At 37.0% G+C, this 19278-nt stretch overlaps 1 protein-coding gene across 6 annotated transcripts; it reads left to right on the top strand.

Moving 5' to 3' along the window:
* The first annotated feature begins 990 nt into the window (after nucleotides 1-990).
* On the top strand, nucleotides 991-18559 carry LOC18439938 (RNA binding (RRM/RBD/RNP motifs) family protein). 6 transcript variants are annotated; one of them, XM_088863040.1, is made up of 10 exons: nucleotides 991-1442; nucleotides 1548-1678; nucleotides 9141-9241; nucleotides 9374-9788; nucleotides 10935-11768; nucleotides 12762-12819; nucleotides 13432-13493; nucleotides 13613-13719; nucleotides 16092-16179; nucleotides 18121-18559. In XM_088863040.1, exons 2-10 carry the CDS (start codon nucleotides 1562-1564, stop codon nucleotides 18394-18396), a joined length of 2058 nt encoding a protein of 685 aa, XP_088719166.1. In that variant the 5' UTR covers nucleotides 991-1442; nucleotides 1548-1561; the 3' UTR covers nucleotides 18397-18559. The 6 variants fall into 6 exon arrangements, with proteins under 6 accessions (XP_088719166.1, XP_006850156.1, XP_088719168.1 ...); XM_006850093.4 differs by having other exon boundaries at nucleotides 12759-12819; XM_088863042.1 differs by having other exon boundaries at nucleotides 1531-1678.
* Nucleotides 18560-19278: the final 719 nt, after the last annotated feature.

Raw genomic sequence — 19278 nt, 5'->3', positions numbered from 1 at the left:
TACATTTATTGAAAAAATTTGTATTATAAAACAATGGTATATGAGTGTCAAAAAAAGTTGAATATATTAAAATAAGGTAGCGATTGCATACAATAATTGTATAGTAATATAATGTAACAATATTAAAAAACTATATTAGAGCCATTTGTTTGATCAAAATTTGAAAATATACACTCTTTTCATTCTAATAAACAATCACAAAAAATAAAAAGTCGAAACTGCAGCCTCGAAAGTATTTTTTTAGCCGAATTGAAATAAGGCGTCTATTTTAATAAGATGCTTAGATGTAGGCATTAAAAAGTTTTTTTTTTTTCCAAATGATTTTATTATCATTAGATGAACAATGTTTAAAAGGAAAAAAATGTTTTTGAGTTTATAAAAACTAAGATCACGAAATTCACCAAATGAATCGCCTATATTTGTTGTTGGCGGGGACTCATTTTGACCATATTTAGGAGTTTAAATCGATCTTTTTTTTTTGGATTGAATATTGAGATGAAGAGAGTGTGTGTGCAAAATCTTAAATCATACAAATACCACAAACATAATTTCTACAAGTGTAGTTGCATTATATTATGATATAACCGTTGTATGGTAATACAGTCCTTGATTTAATTTCAAAATAGTCTAAAAAAACCTCACGTAATGATCTTGAGGATGGATGGTTGTATCAAAATATAGTCCTAGATTTAATTTCAAAATACTCTAAAAAAAGCTCACGTCATGATCATGAGGATGGATGGTGATAAAGTGCGGGACCATCCACATCACGTATACATGCATACGTGTGCAGCTCCTCAGATTGTGTACAATAATTTAGAGCAATCTTTATTAAACTAGTGAACCTCTAAGAATCAGACGCGTGGTTCGAAATTTCGGATTTTAACCCAAGGTTACCACTTAATTTCGGATTTTAACCCGAGGTTACTACTTACTACTACGTAGGGTTAACTATAGCCTATAAATAGGAGCATGCTACTTCTTGTTTTTGATTTCCTCGAATTATTTGTTTTTCCTTTCCGTTTTTTCCTGGAGGGTTTGGCCGGCAAAATTTCGCCGGGAAACTGGTTTTCGCCAGAAAATACAGCTTCTCGCTCTCTATAATCATAAAAGCTTGCAGAAACTATCAGTATCCTTTATTTTTCACTAATTTGATGGTGTCCATGTTCTATTCATCATGGAAAGGTCCCCGTGCATGAAAACTTAGTCCTGCAACTTCAGAAAAGCGATCAAACGAGTTTTTCGCCTGAAAATTTGTAGTGTTTTGGATATAGGTAGCATAAGGGCTTCAAATTCCTATTACGGCAACGTTTGTGGATTGGATATTAGGGTTTATGTCATCAGTTTTACAAGTCTGGGTTTATCTGCTAGGCTTTGTTCAGGGATTTGGCGATTAGGGTTCAGGGCTTAGTTCACACTAGAGGTATCTTATCAGAGTTAAGGTACGTCTTAGTTCGATAAGGATTTTGCGTTTGTCAATAGGCCTAATTTTGTGCTGTTATTTATTGGTGAATACGTCGGGTGAATTAGGGTTTATTTGATTATAGCGGTCTCTGCTCAAATGGAAGTACGAGTATTTCGGGTGAATTTTACTGGTGATGGAGCTGCAAGGTTGAGAGAGAAAGTGAAGGATAAATTGAAGGAATTCATGGGTTCTTATACGGATGATACTCTCGTGGTATGTCTCTGTATGCCTAATTGTGTCATAACTTTTCCATTTATTCATGTTTGTATTCATATGTTGTTTTTATTTCCATTTATTCATGTTTGTATTTATATCTTGTTTTTATTGGTCGATTGTCTGTTTGGTTCTTGTTTATTTAACTGTGAAATGCTGAATTATGCCATTGATTCCTGTTTCTGTTCATATATTTGCTTTATTGGTTGATCGTCTATTAGACTTTTCTTATTTATCTGTGAACGCTAACCATGGTGAAACCTTAGGAAGCATGAGGATCAACTCGCCCTCAGATTCCTTTAGTCCTATATAATCCCAAAACATAGCTATTTTTTTTATTTTTATTTCCATTGATTCACTGAATCACCTTTTTAACACAGCCTAAATTCTGTTCTATTTATACATGATGAGGTATATGTATGACACATTGCTGCATGTTTCAGGATGGTTTGTTCAATTTCTTTGAGGGAAATTGTGCATCCAACAAGTCTACGTTGTTTTCTCTTTGTCCTCAAAGAATCTTACCTCATCTACATATAAGTAAAGATTTTCCAAACATATATTGAACAAGCTAACAAGATATATAAGCACTCACGATTCATAAAATCTGTACTACCCAGCTACTAAGGAAAAACACTAAAAGAAAAATAGCATAAATAGAAATAGTAATAAAGATGTATCAAATAACGATAAGGACGTATGTAACCCCCCACCCCCCCACAACCAAACCCTTGTCCAGAACTTAAGAAAAGATTCCATGGATGGATACATGGGCCTCTAGTTCGAATTTTCTGAATCGTATGTTAGATCATTTCCAGGTTCGTCATCTTCTTGTCCCATGATCATTGTGATTGGCTAAGCGTTTAAATCAGGTGTGATATTCACGTACCATTGTTGAAGATTCAAGATTGGAAAGTGCTCGCCCTGGGTCTGCCTGCTCATGGGATCCAAACCAAGCACAAAGTGCACGTGTAAATTGAGGCTACCTTAACACCCCAAAGGTCCTCTCCATCTGTTGAAACAATGGAGTATCATCTCCATTGAGATGCACTGATGCTAATGAAAACATCTGTTTATCGGCAGTTCGGTTGACCCTTTTGAATTGTTTGGCCCCGAGCAAACATCTAGTAGGATCCTCCAGATACTGGAAACTCAACATAATATTCCACCCTTGGACTAATTGTCTCAGTGAGTCGCTTATCTCCTTTTGTTGTTGGATTATTATGTCAAGATTTGATCATGACGATCCATTCCTTCTGCTAGTTTCTTCAACTCCTCCATTCCTGCTTGGGTTAACCCTGGCATAAACCCTTAACGATCTAGGATCTATGCTTGCTTTGATACCAAATGATATGTTTATGCATGTATCAGGATGTTTTGTTCGATTTCTTCAAGGGAAATGGTGCCTCCAATAAATCTATGCTTTTTCTCTTATTCCTCGAAGAGTCTTGCAATATCTTTATATAGGTAAATAGTTTCCAAACTGACAACCCTCACAGCTAACAAGATAATTACTCATTCCTATAATCTATACCATGCACCTACTAAGTAAACATTCTAAAGGAAACTAACATAAATAGAAATAGTGATAAGGATTTATCAGATAATGATTAGGACTTTTCTCTGGATATATGTATGAACTTGTATTCTGTTATTTTTCATTGCGATCTCCTAAAAGAGCTCCAAGTGCACATCTTTTTTGTTGCCCAAATTTCAACCTTGAGAATGATGCATTTATATACTTTTTTGAATAATTATTTATATGTTAATTTTTATTCTACCAGCTTCCTTAGATATTGTCTTCCCACATATCTTTACATGGTTTATGGGATGGTAACCTTTATAGGTCGCATTGTGTGATTTTCATAGTGAAACTGGGTGTAAAACAACCTTTGATTGTGTATTAGCTTCTTTAATGATTTAAATCCTTTTGCAATTAGATAATGGTCTCAATCTTTTGAAACCATTTGACAACTATGATTTTCCTCTCAGAATAAAGGTCACTCTCCTTTATGGACCTGCTACCTCTCCACAACAACTAGATGCATGATTTTGCCTTTGGTCCCCACAACACGTGGAGGTCTCCTAGAAACCATAGATAATGTCATAAGTTTAGGTCTAGAATGACATATGCACATCTTTTTTGTTGGCCAAATTTTGACCATGAGAATGAGGCATTTATATCTTTTTTTGAATAATCATTTATTTGTTAATTTTTATTCTACCAGCTTCCTTGGATATTGTCTCCCCACATGTAATCTACAAGTGACCCATCTCGGCTTTCCATTATCTTTACATGGTTTATGGGATGGTAACCTTTATAGGTCGCATTGTGTGATTTTCATAGTGAAACTGGGTGTAAAACAACCTTTGATTGTGTATTAGCTTCTTTAATAATTTAAATCCTTTTGCAATTAGATAATGGTCTCAATCTTTTGAAACCATTTGACAACTATGATTTTCCTCTCAGAATAAAGGTCATTCTCCTTTATGGACCTGCTATCTCTCCACAACAACTAGATGCATGATTTTGCCTTTGGTCCCCACAACACGTGGAGGTCTCTAGAAAACCATAGATAATACGCATATTAAGGGAATGTATATGAATGGTCATAATGTCATAAGTTTAGGTGTAAAATGACATATTACCCTAAATCTATCCTTTGATATCCCTTTGTAAGCCAGACTTTTAACTACCATAATAGCTTCAATCTTGGTATAGTTGAAGCAGTGATTAGGCAGTTGCCTAGAAGTGTTTCGAGTGAGCATGCACACCTCCCTATTTGAAAAAGGGAGAGAAGGGAGAACTGTTTGTGCAAGATTAGTGAAGAAAAAAATCGGCCGCCTAGGTGGCCTGGCCGACAAACTGCCTGGGCATTGGGGTCTGGGCGGGCATGCTTAAGGCGGCACCTAGGCAGCCAAGGTGGGTGCCTAGGCGATCTAGGATGGCACACCTAGTGCCATTCCTTAAAAAAAAAAAAAAATAAAAAAATCCACCCAATAAAAAATAAGGCGTGGTATTGCCGTTCTCTCGATCTCTTTGGTTCATGTGCTCTCTCTACATATGAGAAGAAGATGGACACCAAGTGTTCGATGCATGGTCTCTCTCTCTCTCATATACACACACACATACACACACAACGATGCATATGGACCCATATACTCCCTCTTTACATGTAAGAAGAAGAAAAAAAAGATGACCTTCTGGTGTTCGATGCGAGGTCCCTCTCTCACAGATTCTCTCTCTCTCTCAACATATCCTCCCAGTGTTCGAGACCTCTCTCTTACCAATATAGATCCAAAAGAAATCAAAAGAAAAAAAGAGTGTGATCTTTAAGAATTTCATGCGAGACCGCACGCAGACATATACGTGCTCATGCACACACGCACACACCAAACACATACATACACAAAACAACATATGGCCTCCAGCCCAACCCCCTTCCCTTAGGGCCCGCCTAGGTACCTGGGCACCCGCCTAGCCGGCCGCCTGGGCGAACATTGTGCAAGATGTTTGTGTAGGGAGAGAAGTGAGGGTGCTGAATGTTTTAAAAGAAGTGACAAGAAGAGGGGGGGGGGGGGGGGGGGTTGCATTGGAAAGTTTAAGAAACCTTTTTCAAGAAACCTGCTTTCTAGGGAGACCCTAGAGATCATGGTTTCTTTGTTTATTGAGGGAATGCGGGTGAAATTTTCCCAAGCCTTCCCTCGGAAACAAGAGAAAAAACTAATTGCCCTGAAAAGGCTTTCTCCGAAAGGGGGAGCGAAAACCCTTTTCCCCCAAATCACGTCTTCCCTGAAGATATGTTTTGATTGTGCAATGGAACCTGTACATTTGAAATTCAAGGCCCTAGTGCCATAACTCATAAATGGTTGTTAGCCTTTATCTCTATATACTAGTCGAACAAATGCAAATATTTTCTTGGGCAACTGTGGCATACTGCACTGAGAAGACTAATATGATTTCCTGAAATCGTAATGTGTATGATAGAAAATATCATTGCTGCAAATTTGGCTGCTTCAGTCTAGGGTCCTGGGTGTGCTGCCTAAGGGTAGACTGGTGCTTAGGGCAGCCAGCCTTAAAAGAAACCCCACCTTTTGGTCTAAAGGAGGTGACTACGCGCCATTCGGGCACCTAGCCCCTCCTTTTGGCCTAGGTGGACACCTTGATGTCCCCTGGTCAAGGTCTAACACCCTTGAGGCCCCAAAAGACCCCACCTCTTTGGGCTGCCTTGAAAACTAGCTACCTACTTAAGCCGTCGAATCGAAGTTTTCGAGGAATGGAGCATGCAACTCCCATCTTCCATGCAAAAGACATAGAATGCTCCTGTTGATTCCTATACCTAAATATATCATCATCATCATCCAAGTCTTATCTCAATTAATTGGGGTCTGCTAAATGAATCCTGTTCCTCCATTCTTCTTTATCAAGGCTAGACTCTCAGTAAGATTAAAGTCATCATATATTTTCTCACCACTTCTATCCATGGCGTTTTGGGCTTTCCCCTTGCCCTCTTAGAACCTAAAACTTGAACCAATGCTTTATCTAAATCCATGATAGCGATGACAACCCTTTTTAGTGACATCCAGCCTAGCAAAGTAAGCAGAGTGATTATGCCTTTGACTCGTTATCACTTTTGATTTTGATCCCTACTACAGTACAAATTCCACATACTAATTATCATTGTTGGGGAATTAGGACCCCTATAATCCATAGTGTTAAGCTTAAGGGGTCTTCAAGGGACAACATAGTTTTGAAAAGCGGACCGCCCAACGCTTAGGCGGTCTAGAAGCTCTGGGTGCATCACCTAGGCATAAGCGACCAAACTAGGCGGATATCCCTGGGCGCCTGCCTAGGCACCCGGGAACCTGCTTAGGCGCCCGAGAACCTGCCTAGGTGCCTGCCTAAACCCGCCTAGGTACCCGCTTAAACCCACCTAGGTGCCCGTTTGAACCGGCCTAGGCGGCCGCCCATGGCAGGCGCCCGGGAACCCGCCTAGGTACCTGCCTGAACCTGCATAGGTGCCCGCCTAAACCTGCCTGAACTCGCCTAGGCGGGCCGCCTAGGGCTTGCGCCCCGCCCAGGGGCAGAAATGTGGCTCCTTGAGGATATTTTTGGTCCATTTTTTTTAATACTAAAGGGGGGTTTTAGGTTCATTCGAAACCTAAAACCCATTAGAGGTTATGTTAGAGAGAGAAAACCCCCCCCAAAAAAAAAAAATCTACTAGGCCGCCCAAGTTCTGTGCGCCTGCCTAGGTGCTGGGTGGCTTGGAGCCCCCCGATTGCGTAGAAGCAGCTTAGCGCTTTTGAAACACTAAGGGACAACGAGAAGTCACTACCATGAACAATATTTTTAAATGTGGGATGCGGCCGGACGTATTGGGGGGGCCATTGCGGCGATGTTTGGCTTGATGCGTTGGGGGGGCCGTTGCGGCAATGCGGTTTGATATGGTCCAGATGCAGGTGCATTGCCCCGATGCGGTCAATAAATATAAAAAAATTTAAAAAAAACTAAGAAAATAGGTATATGCATAGAAAAAAAATATAGAGGTGATTTATGAGATATTAGGTATTTAATTTATTGATTTACTCCAAAAGTATCAGTTGTCGAGGATTCTGTATCCACTAGATCTTGATAGATCGTAGAAGACATTAGAGAGTAGAAACTTGAAACTTGCTTCAGAAATCATTCCACAACGATAATCACAAATTTGCAACCACAAACTTTATAGTTACGAAATACAAACTAAACTATCAGTTGTTGAGGATTCTGCATCCACTAGATCTTGATAGATCATAGAAGACATTAGAAAGTAGAAACTAGAAACTTGAAACTAGATTCATAAATCATTCAACAACCATAATCCTAAATTTGCAACCACAAACTTTAAAGTTACGAAATACAAGCTAAAAGTCCATGAAGATTAAAGATTTCAAAAGTTTCACGCTCAAAAGAAACAAATATTGATTTTTTCTCGGCGCTTGAAACCCTTGATTTGTTGTTAAAACTGCGCTAAACCTTCCTCAAATCCACACCCAAAAGAAAAAAAATCAATAACCAATGATCAACCAATGCGAGAATCTAAGAATTTCAAAAAAATAAATTTCCGCCACTTTAGATAGATTTGATGAAGTAAAGGCGACGGATGTGGCTATTTTTGGTAGTTTGGGGGGTTTAATACCCCCCCCAAGCCCTTTACCCCCCTTTTGGGGGCTGAAAAAAATCGAAAATACCCATTCTTGAGTGGTTCTTTTCACATCACTCGCTGGCCGCATATGTGGGCTGTGCGAGATGTGGCGCATATGCGGCCTCATGCGATGCAGTTCCCAGCGCATAACGCATTACGCAGCATCATATGCGGCGATGCAGCCGCATTTTAAAACCATGACCAGGAAAGGCCAAACACCTACCATATTCTAGGAATCTCTCTTGACAAATGGGACCTAAGAATTCCATCTTCCACACTTCCATCTTCAAGGGATAGTAATGAGTCCATGTTTGAGAGCTTAAATAAGGAGAGCTTTCTCGGGTGCCAAAGAAATAGAATCTGTTGCTGAAGTTCCCACAAATATTTATCTTTTGAATTCATCATCTCATCTTTCATCAGTCTTCAAAAACCTGTGCTTGACCTGGTTGCCATTGCAGCTTCTATTAAAATATGGCCTAACACCCCTATAGTTAATCTACTGAACAATTCATCCTCTTGCTTTATTTTTTAGTTTTCCAATTCCATGAAACTTCCTTCTAATGACTCAGAATAATATTATATGCTGGTGATCTATGATTTAATGAAGTATGCTTTTAACTTCCAATCAGTGAATACAAACTCACTGTGTCAGAAAAAATTAGGATGTTTATGTTAATTTGATGAATAAATGGCCATGCGGTGGTGTTGTGGTTTAATTTTAGGCAGGAGTTGAATTTGGATTTCCACTTACAGTTCTTTATTCTGAGTTAACAATTTAACTCCGCAAATGGACTTAGTTTTGGTGGTCATCAAGTTGGCTGCCAAGTTTGAGTTCTTGGATAGCTGCTTCAAAAATTGTCAGGGAATGGATTCATTGAATTCAGACCATGTATGCATTACTTTTGTTCCTGCATAATTTATGAACTTTTATTTGTCCGAAGAATATTGCAAACTTTTTGTTCTTTTGAACCCTTGTGATCTCTAGTTGACTTTCTCTATTGCTTGAAGAAACTCGTTCGCCCCTTTGGGTAGTCCCCTCAACATTCTCCCTACTCATCTGTTTTGCCTTATTCTCTTTCTTTTTCATATAATCTTGTACCTACCATGTCTACTTTATGAACATTTTTACCGGTAACAAGGAAAAAAAGGAGAAGGAAATAGCTCTTCTTAGTCTGGATTCAATGAGTAAAGATCAATCATTACGCGAAATGAAATGCATTGTGACTAATGGATGTTGGTTGAGTACTTGTATTCTGATGGTATCATTTATCTGCAGGAGTATGTCATTGTCTTACTTAGGAATGGGAGGCAGAAAGAAGAGGCAAAGAAAGAACTGAATGTATTCCTTGGGGATGACAGTGAGTCTTTCGTATCTTGGTAAGTTAAACCTTCAAGTCTCTACTTTTGGTTCTGTAATATATACATTTTGACTATTTATTTTATTGAGAGTATGAGATGGTTGTTTATCTATTTGTTTGTGATAAATAATCTTTAGTTTTCATATTACAGGCTCTGGGATCATCTTTCTTCGAACTTGCATCTATATGTGCCCCCTCCAGAACCTTCTTCTTCTGTGGAGGAAACTGTGGAGCCGGAATCTTTGTTAGATGATGGTTTGAGAGGAATAGATCAGCCAATGGATCAAACGAGTGGTGACCCCCACTCATATATGGAAATAGAAGAACCTATTATGGAAGCTAGAAGCAGGCGCAGGAGACAGTGGAAAAGTTCAACACTGGATACAACTGAACCTTCTCTCCAAACCAATGATATTGAAAAGCCAATAAAACAAAACGATGAACATCAAAGCATTTATACAAAGGAGAGAACAGGCCGCCGATCACGTTCCTTCAAGAGGCCTCGCTCACCCAAAACTAGGGTTCGCAGAGATGAGAATTTGGATGATGAATGGAAGCCTAAAAAGGTTGGTCATTGTAACCTTCTTTGAACGGTGAATCCAGTGTTTAACTAGTCTACTGGGGCCACTGGGACTCGATCGAGGTACTCAGTCTCGACCCCTTGTTGAGCCGAGTATCCAGATACAACTCGGGTATACTAAAAAAGAGTTTTTAATAATGGTTTTGAGTTTTTCTAGTCATATGTATTTTTATATCGTCCTCTTTTTTTTTTTTTTTTTTGGAGATGTCTTCAACCGTAAATCATCTTTTTCTAAATCCATGTTTTATATATTTATTTCCAGCTTATTTGGACAATTTAGGTTGCTTTTGGTTTTGTTTCACTTTTAAATTTTTTATTTTTTAGCAATTTTTTTTATTTTTTAGGGCTTTTTGTCCCCTGCACATTACTCGTTCGGACGGAGGCCGAGGCCCAAGCCAAGTATAAAAACAAATGGTGAAACATCAGTGATCTGTTTCTTTGATGCTAAAAGAAATCTTTTTGGTTTTCCAAGCTGATGAATGTACCCCTTAATTTTGCATGGAATGGAAAGATTTGGCCTTGGCATCATAGATAGTGTAAAATTTGCTGAATCAAGATTCAGCGTGTGAACTACCATGCCACTAAATGAATCAGGGACTTTCTAATGTTATGTGCTGGGGGTATTTGACACTTGGTAATCCGTTGCAAAGATTCATGATCATAGATTAGACATTTAGATGGAAGTATTGCTTTTCTTTCTAGGTCACCAGGGCATCCCTGATTACTTGGAAATACATAAAGAGTATCATTATTGCATAAACACTGCTTTGGGGAATATTGGTAGTATTCTGCTATTTCTATAGGAGCTAGGTGTTACATCTGAATTCAAGAAATCCACTGATCCAGTATGTGTTTCATCTTGATAAGTAAGAAAATAAGCGGAAACCTGCATATTAAAAGAACAAGTAAGAAATCCACACATGGACCTGTTTCGTATCCTTCCTAGCCTCCATTGAAGGTGAAGTTAATTTAATAATTAAGTTTGTGTTATATTAATAAGCAAGTATTCAGCGTCCAATATTGACTGCCCTAACTATGCATTCTTATTTTGCAGTTGCATAAATCATAACTTCTCATTAACTATTTGGAAATCATAAATTCTCATTAACTATTTGGTGGCTTCTTCTTTCAGGCTGATAGTGCATCTCGTCCGAGTGTTGATGCTCCTCGCCGTCTTCTTCAGTATGCTGTGAGAGAAGCTGTTGGGCCTTTAACCTCTACTTCAAAATCTGAACCAGCTTCAAAACGTTTGCGTTCGGTGGTTGCTACATCTTCAGGCAATACATTACATGATGCCCCTCCCCAAAGGACAAAATCAGTAACCAGAGTGCCACTTTTGATGGCTTCTGCAGTGAAAGCAGCTGCAGAAGCTGCTGAAGATGTTAGTAAATCTCGATCAGGTAAAAATGTTTTTGATAGGTTGGGTGGTGCCAAGGATGGGATTGATTGTACCGAACAATTAACTGTATTTAAAGCTCCGACACCAGAAGAACTGGGGCATGGGGCTGAAGGGGTTAACTTCCAAGAAAACCATTATGGTAGAGACTTTAATGGGGAAGTGTCAACTTTTGATGAGAATAATGTCATGGCTTCTGATTATGCTTCTGAGAATGATGGTTTTGATGAAGTTGGGGCCTCCGAGAGAAGGTTTTTAGATGCTTCTCAAAGTTCTGGGAACAAGGATAATGATTCATTGTTGGTTCAGTATAGCATTGCTCAGAACAAAGATGAGGGAAGGAAAACGAAGTTGAAGGATCAAGCTGTGAATGGAATGGCAAATGCTTCACAAAAGATTGTGAATATCTCGGTGAATGTGAACACATGGAAGCCTTCCCATTTCCAGTCAGTTAGGAATGTCGGAGGACCCGAGAAACGAAATTCTACACTTGAGGCAGACACGGGTGTGACAGAAAATGCTGCCCAGACCTGTGAAGAGGTCAAGGCTGTCATGGCAGGAAATGGAAATGTAGGTAAAATAAGTACAATCATTAGTAGTTATTTGGATGTTTGTTTTCCTGATTTAAGAGCACTATCTAGCTTCTTTCATAGAAATCATTATATTTATTTTCGCTTCTTGAGATGAATAGAATTTGAGTACTTATTAGAGAAAGAAAAATAAATTTGACCTTTTTTTTTCTTCTGTTTTATAAATTTTAAAGTATACTGTTCCTGGAATTTCTGGAAACAAAGTGGCATTGATATGGGTTAACTTCCCAGTTGGTGTGAAATATATCAAACTTATAAAAAGGAGAAAAGAAAAAGAATAAAATGGAACCAGTGAAATGCAGTCTGGCTTTATGTAGGGGAATGATGGTAGTAAAATTATAATTTGTCTGATGAAGTTGCGTATTTAATTACTTATAAATGCGAAAGATCTGAAAAGATTAAATTCTTCTTGCAAAAATTTAATTTTCTTTCCTGTGGTTTTTTGGCTTCAAGTTGTATTTGTATCGAACTTTTCCGAAACTTTAGTGTCTTTTTTATCATTCGAATTTGGCTTATTCAAAGTGAAAATCGTTGGGAGAACTTCGTGTGGTATTTTTCATAATCCTTTCCTTCTTTTTAAAACAGTTAAGATGTTTTAAGATGTCTTTGACTAAACAATTGGTGTATATTTGCACTCTTCTTGGTGGTTTGGAGCATGGCTTTAAGAGAGACAATTTTCAACATTATAATGGTAACAGCCTTCAGCCGTTATGAGGGTGGTGTGACCTATTAAATGGCAATATTTCAAAATAAAGACCATTATACCCATTCTAGTGGGATCGGCTGTCGGCTGTTATAAGGGTGACATGCCCATTTTAAAACCTTGGTTTTAATTACTTGCTTCGCATACTAAAACCTTGGTTTTAATTACTTGCTTCACATACCTAGTACTCGGGTGTCTCTGTAATTTTCATTTTGTTTTGCCACTATATTAGATTGCTGAAACTCCATGCATATGTCTGTTCTTTAGCAGGATATGTCCCTTGGAGATACTCGGAAAGAGACTCAAAAGGTTGTTCAATCTGTACCTGGTAAGTCATAGTCGTTGCATATATAACAATTGTGATTCTCCTGATGAAAGCACCGCCTGTGAATTCGAAATGTGTCTTTCTTGAAATAAATCTTAAATATATATATGTGTGTGTGTGTGTGTGTGTGTGTATATATATATATATATAAACTGATATTTTGAAAATCTGATTGTTACTGAGGGGTGCCTGTATTACTGTAACTTGATGGCTACTGGGCAGTGATCCTTGACATACTTTATCCTTTTAATTTTAACTTGATGCCTGTATTCATGGTCTTGGACTTGCTTGCATTAGGCTCCGAGTACTTCCGGCATTGTAGCCATTTGAAATGATTGTTCTCTATTATTGTTTGTTGTGTATACACACCTACGTGTGCTCAGCAAACACACAGGTGCTTTTGTGTGTGCTCGTGTGGGCATATGTGATAAATCAACTTCCAGCAAGATAGTATGATAATGGCATGATCCTGCATTGCTCTGTTTACTATTTTTTTTTTTAATACGTCGAGTTTTCTCTTTTTGCACTTTTTTGTAGAATCCATTCTTCCTATTGAAAGTCATTCCCTCCTGTGGATTGAGAAAGGAATTTAATTATCTCTTCTGATATCTGCAGGTGCATATTCAGCTGTTCGTTCTTTTGAAGATGCAGATTCTAGGACTGTGTTTGTCAGTAATGTAGGCATCTTGCCTGGTTCTAGAAGTATTTTTGTTGTTGGTCTAACCTTTTCTGGACTTTTCCTAGTTGTTGAAGCAACATTTATTTTAAAATCTGATTCTTGACTATTGGATTACAGGTTCACTTTGGAGCGACCAAGGATACCCTATCTCGACATTTTAATAAATGTGGAGAAGTGCTGAAAGTAATCATTTTAAGTGATGCTGCTACTGGCCAACCAAAAGGGTATGTTCTCGTAATTGGATTTTCTTTTCGGATATATTGTAAACAAACTTTAGGTCTCTTAGAACTTCAGAAATGATGATTGTTATTACTGTAGCTGCTGATTCATGAGAATTGATTTTCTCACACTTGCCCCTGTTCAGAATAAATTTCTTAGGGAATTCGGGAACAGTAGATCCAATTCTTTGGCGAACATCCTTTTGATGAACTATTCATTTGGTTTCTTTCAATTCTTCGCCTTTTTTTTTTATATAAACAACAATAAATGTGTTTTGGTATCTTTATCCTTCATGTGCTTTAAGAGCCACGAGAGCTTTCATTCTTGGGCTCATCAAAAGGGAGATCTTTACAGCTGAGTGCTTGATTGTTGATCCTGCAGTAGTTTAGTTTAGTATTAGGAGAATTATTTCTTTAGGGGTCATTTGTTTCGCGTGAAATAGTTTGGCAATGTATACAGGGAAAATATTTACATCTGCAAACAATCTACAGGGAAAAAATTATTCAAATGCTTTCTCCCATGTTTGGTAAACACCGTTGGAAACAGGCAGAAAGAGAACACAATAAACTTGAAATTTTGAGATAGTTTCTCTCTCGAAAATTTTTAAATAGTATCTCTCTAAATTTGAAATTTGATATGGTTTCTCTCTAAAAATTTTGAGATTTCTCTCTAAAACTTAAATTTTGAGATAATTTATCTCTCTAAAAATTCTGAGATCCAAAAATTTAACATTTGAGATAGCCTCTGTAAATACTTTGAGATAGTTTCTCTTTAAAATTTTTAATATGGTTTATCTATCTAAATTTTTTGATATAGTTTCTCTTTCCAAACCTTGAAATAAGATATAGTTTATCCCTTTAAAATTTTTGAGATATTTTTTTCTCTGAAACTTGAAATTTGAGTTCGTTCTCTCTTAAAATTTTGAGATAAGCTTCTCTCTAAAAATCGAGTTATTTATCTCTCTAAAAAATTAATGTAGTTCTCTCTCTAAATTTTTTGAGATAGTTGCTCTCTTAAAATTTGATATAGTTTCTCTCACTAAAATTTTTGAGATAGTCTCTCTATCTAAAACTTAAAATATGAGTTAGTTTCGCTCTAAATATTTTGAGATAGTTTCTCTCTAAAAATTTGAAATGTGAGATAGGATCTCCAAAAACTTTGAGATAGCGTCTCTCTAAAATTTTTAATATAGGTTCTCTCTCTGAAATTTTTGATATAGTTTCTCTCTCTGAAACTTGAAATTTGATATAGTTTCTCTCTTAAAACTTTGAGATGGTTTATATCAAAAAAATTTAATGTAGTTTTTCTCAAAATTTTTTGAGATAGTTCCTCCCTCCAACACTTTTAATATAGTTCCTCTCTCTTTATTTAGACTTGAGATAGTTTCTCCCTAAAAATTTGAGATACTTTCTTTTTTTTTGAGAATGAAATTTTGAGATACTTTCTCTCTATATAAATTTGAAATTTGAGATGACTTCTATCTCTAAAATCTTTGAGATGGTCTCTCTTTAAAAAATTTACAATAGTTTCTCTCTAAAAATTTTGAGGTAGTTTCTCACTCTAAAATTTAAATTTGATATAGATTCTCTCACTAAAAATTTTATGATACTTTCTCTCTAAAACTTGAGATTTGAGATAGTTTCTCTCAAAAAGTTTTTTGATAGTTCTCTCTAAAAATTTGAAATTTGAGATAGCTTCCCTCTCTAAAAACTTTGAAATAGTCTGTTTCTAAAAATTTTGAGATAGTTTCTCTTTCTAAAGTTTTGTGGTAGTTTCTTTCTCTAAAGTTTGAAATTAGATATAGTTTCTCTCTCTAAATTTTTTTATATAGTTTCTCTTTCTTTAGTACTTAAAATTTGTGATAGTTTCTCTTTTAAAATTTTGAGATAGTTTCTCTTTAAAATATTTAATATTGTGTCTCTCTTTAAAAGTTTTGAGATAGTTTCTCTTTCTAAAATTTTTAAGATAGTTTCTCTCTCTAAAACTTAAATTTTGAGATAGTTTAAGTCGGGTTCTGATGGAAAAAATAATCCTACTTAATTTTGTCCCCACCTCATGAGGAGTTCTTTCCATATGAGTAGGGTCATTTTATGTAAATATTTTTCGCCTGGAACAAATTTTCACATATTTAAAAATACGAAACAAGCATGTTAATCTTTGTTTTCATATAAAAAATAAAATATTCTTGGGGATTATTTTCTTACGAACCAACCGACCCCTTAGTGTTCTCTTTTCTTGATTGGAAGTTTTGAGTGAGAATTTGAGCTCAAGGACTTCCTCTTTGCCTTTAAATTGGCATTTATGGAGCTCAGGTTCATCTGTGTTAAGAATTTTTCTTTTCTCTTTCGTTTGATAAGTTGTCATCTGTCATATATAGGTCAGCTTATGTGGAGTTTGCACGCAAAGAAGCTGCAGAGCTCGCACTCTCTTTGAATGGAACCTCATTCATGTCTCGCATTCTCAAGGTAACTTGTTACCCTTCACATCCTGCTTCTCTTGGCAAGTGTTTTAATTCAACGGACCACTTTCTTCAAATGATCAATTTTCGGAGATCTTATATTATAATCGAGGTTCATTTATTCTTATGAAAAATGTAATTTTTTAGTAAAATATCTCGAATGCTTTATTTTTCAAATGATCCACTCTCCCTGTGATTCTATCTGAGAGAGAGAGAGAATGCAGTAAAAAAAGATCTGGTGGCAGGTTCAATGTTGGCTTAAACTTGATACGTGTACTTTAAACATCTGCAGATATTTCCCTAATAAATTTAAAAAGTAATGAACTTTTGTATCTTAATTTTTCTAGATATATCTGGCACTTGTTTTTGAGGTTTTGAAAAAATCTGACCCAACTTGAAGAACTGTTTTCAATATTCGCACTGTAAAACCTTAGAAGCCATACAATTTCCTGCTATCCCATTTTATGGCCATTTTGCCCGGAACTTGCAGAGATTTCCATTGAGCCATCCTGGCAATTGTTGTAAGGAAAAGCATCCCGTTCACATCATGTGGAATATGGTCGGGTGGAAGGTTGCACAAGCACTCTTCCCTTTGAGATTTTACGAGGCTATATCCTACAGCCCAAAATTAGTTTCATAATTTATTTTTTAATTTTTATTGAAATAAGATTTATATCTGAATTTTGGAGTGCAGGTGTATTTTTATGAATAAATTAAAATGATTAAAAATAATTTAAATAGAAAATGACCAAAGTACCCCTATATTATTTTGTCCTATAAATTATAATTATAAAAATGAAGCTAAAGCCCAAATTTCATAGTAAAATAATTTTTCAATAAAAAATAAAAAATAAAAAACAAAATTCAATTTTGACCCTTAGATGTGGCTGGTTCAATCTGAACCACTAAAAGGGCACAGTAAGCGTCCACAGCATGTAGATGCAATACCAACCCTTGATGGAAATGCTTTTGCCATCCCCTAGGCAGTCATTTGACAACGAAAAAAACTTCATAGAAACCACCATTTCTGCATCTGTGGTTCTAGCGTGACTATTTTAAAAATTCTTTAACCTTTCCTCCTTAATCTCCACCGACCAAATGAATGGATGGCAGAGATGGGATACAATGATTGTTTTGAGTCCTGCTCCAGGAGTGAAAGTCTACTGGATGTCTTTTTTCTTTTCTTTTTTTAAATAATGTTCTTTTTTTTTTAATTTTCCTTTTCTTTTTTTTCTTTTTTTTAATAATGTGAATACGTGATGCCTAAACCATTCGATATACGACACTACATGGTGTTGGCCAAAGGCAGTGTTGGTACATCAGAGTAATAGAAGAAATGGGTTATGTTTTTGTGTACGACACTACATGGTGTTGGCCAAAGGCAGTGTTGGTACATCAGAGTAATACAAGAAATGGGTTATGTTTTTGTGTGCGCACACATGCGTGTGTGCGATTGAGAGATTCTTATGTGCACACGTATTCGTGTGTTTGAGAGAGATTCTTATACACTCTTTACTTCCATGTGGTCTCCCGCCCCACACCCACCTTTTTTTTAAATAGTACTTTTTTTCCCGTTTACTTGTTCTTAAATAATATGTACCCTGATTGAATCATAATGACTCACTTCAATTTTCACTCTCTCGCCTAATAATATCCGTATAAAACTATCTTGGATCCTTTTTGAAACATAACTTATAACCAGGTCTCCATTATCTAAGCGAACTTGGAACATTGGGAAGTGAATATGCCACGAGGAAGTGATTCAGTAATCTGAAATTGCATCTCCTTGCATATCACTTCTGAAATTACCTCCTCGATTCACGAGAAAGAAAATAGTTGCCAAATTGGTTATCCACTGCATTATGTATCAATAAACAAAATCTGAAAAATAGAAAAAACCAATCATATTAGAATGCTAATGCTTCCTTTCGATCCCTCTATGTTGCAGGTGGTCCGAAGAAGCTCAGGCCAACACGAAGCTTTGCCTTCCATTTGGCCACGAATACACCGTCCCTTCTCTACTTCCAGATTTACTGGGCGGGCCCCGTTTACTCGTCCCTTGGCCCCTACAAGATGGTCCCCGCTAAAGACTGGGCCCCGTAGTCTGCAATGGAAGCGCGATGGCCCTGTGGGTCCACAGAACCAGGCACCTCTTGCCTCACCCTTGACTCCAGGCCCACGCTCTCTCACTTATGTTAGAAGCGATGCTCCTACTCAGACCTAGCCATGCGAGATCTTCTGCTCTTTTAAAGGAATTTATGTATTTTTTTAAGAATTTTCAGCGGTTATAATTAATTTATTTTCCTCGTTTTGTGATGTCTATTTTGGTTGTACTGGATCAGCTTTGGTGAGATTACTAGTGACTTTGAGTTGGGGTTGGGCGTGCATATAGGGTCCCTTGTTTTATTGATGAGAGGAGAGGTAGAACATAGATATAGAGAGAGACTTTATCTTCCAGAGGGTTTGCGTTTTTTTATTCTTGGTTAATTTGGGGAGGGGTTAAACTTGGGTATATATATATATATGTGTGTGTGTATAAATATGTTGATGGGATTTTGTGAGCTTGGATTAATGTGGGGTTCTGATGGTTTAGGGATAAAAAATGGAATGATTTTTCAGATGCAGATTGGGAGAATCGGAAAAAAAAACCAGTTGGGAGTTTGATTTTGAACCTTGATGCGACCTTTTGTGTGCTGTGTTCCTATGTACCTAATAAGAAAGAGAGCTTGAGGACATGAGAGAGAGAGAGAGAGAGAGAGAGAGAGAGAGATGGCCCAGTACTTTTCAAGGACATCAATGGTGCTTGTATACTCTTTCTTCAGAATGCACGAGTTTCTGTATTTATTTTAAGATTTTACCTTGGGAATATGAAGTTTTATGACAATGCAGTCTACATCTATTTTATTTTGGAGGTAAAGAACAAAGGGCTCTTTCCTTATTGGAAAAAATGCGGCTAACGATATTGTGGTGGTACCATTCGGATGGCAACTTCATAGTCACGTCTCTCTCGTGCGTGCTCAAATGTTACATGGGCGCACACCCGTAAGCGTACACAAAATGCAGCAACCAAAGTGGCCTGTGAATGAGCATTTGGTGTATATAATTT

Source organism: Amborella trichopoda, chromosome 3 (assembly GCF_054954075.1).
Source record: "Amborella trichopoda isolate Santa Cruz 75 chromosome 3, AtrichopodaSantaCruz75HAP2 v2.0, whole genome shotgun sequence".
Classification (NCBI taxonomy): domain Eukaryota; kingdom Viridiplantae; phylum Streptophyta; class Magnoliopsida; order Amborellales; family Amborellaceae; genus Amborella; species Amborella trichopoda.
This window is presented reverse-complemented; position numbering and strand designations above follow the sequence as displayed.

Bases quoted from the DNA above. Each gene is read 5' to 3' on its own strand.
- LOC18439938 (XM_006850093.4), top strand. From the start codon at position 1,562: ATGGAAGTACGAGTATTTCGGGTGAATTTTACTGGTGATGGAGCTGCA. The intron at 9,789-10,934 runs GTTGGTCATTGT...TTCTTCTTTCAG, and splicing joins ATGAATGGAAGCCTAAAAAG to GCTGATAGTGCATCTCGTCC. The intron at 12,820-13,431 runs GTAAGTCATAGT...TGATATCTGCAG, and splicing joins GGTTGTTCAATCTGTACCTG to GTGCATATTCAGCTGTTCGT.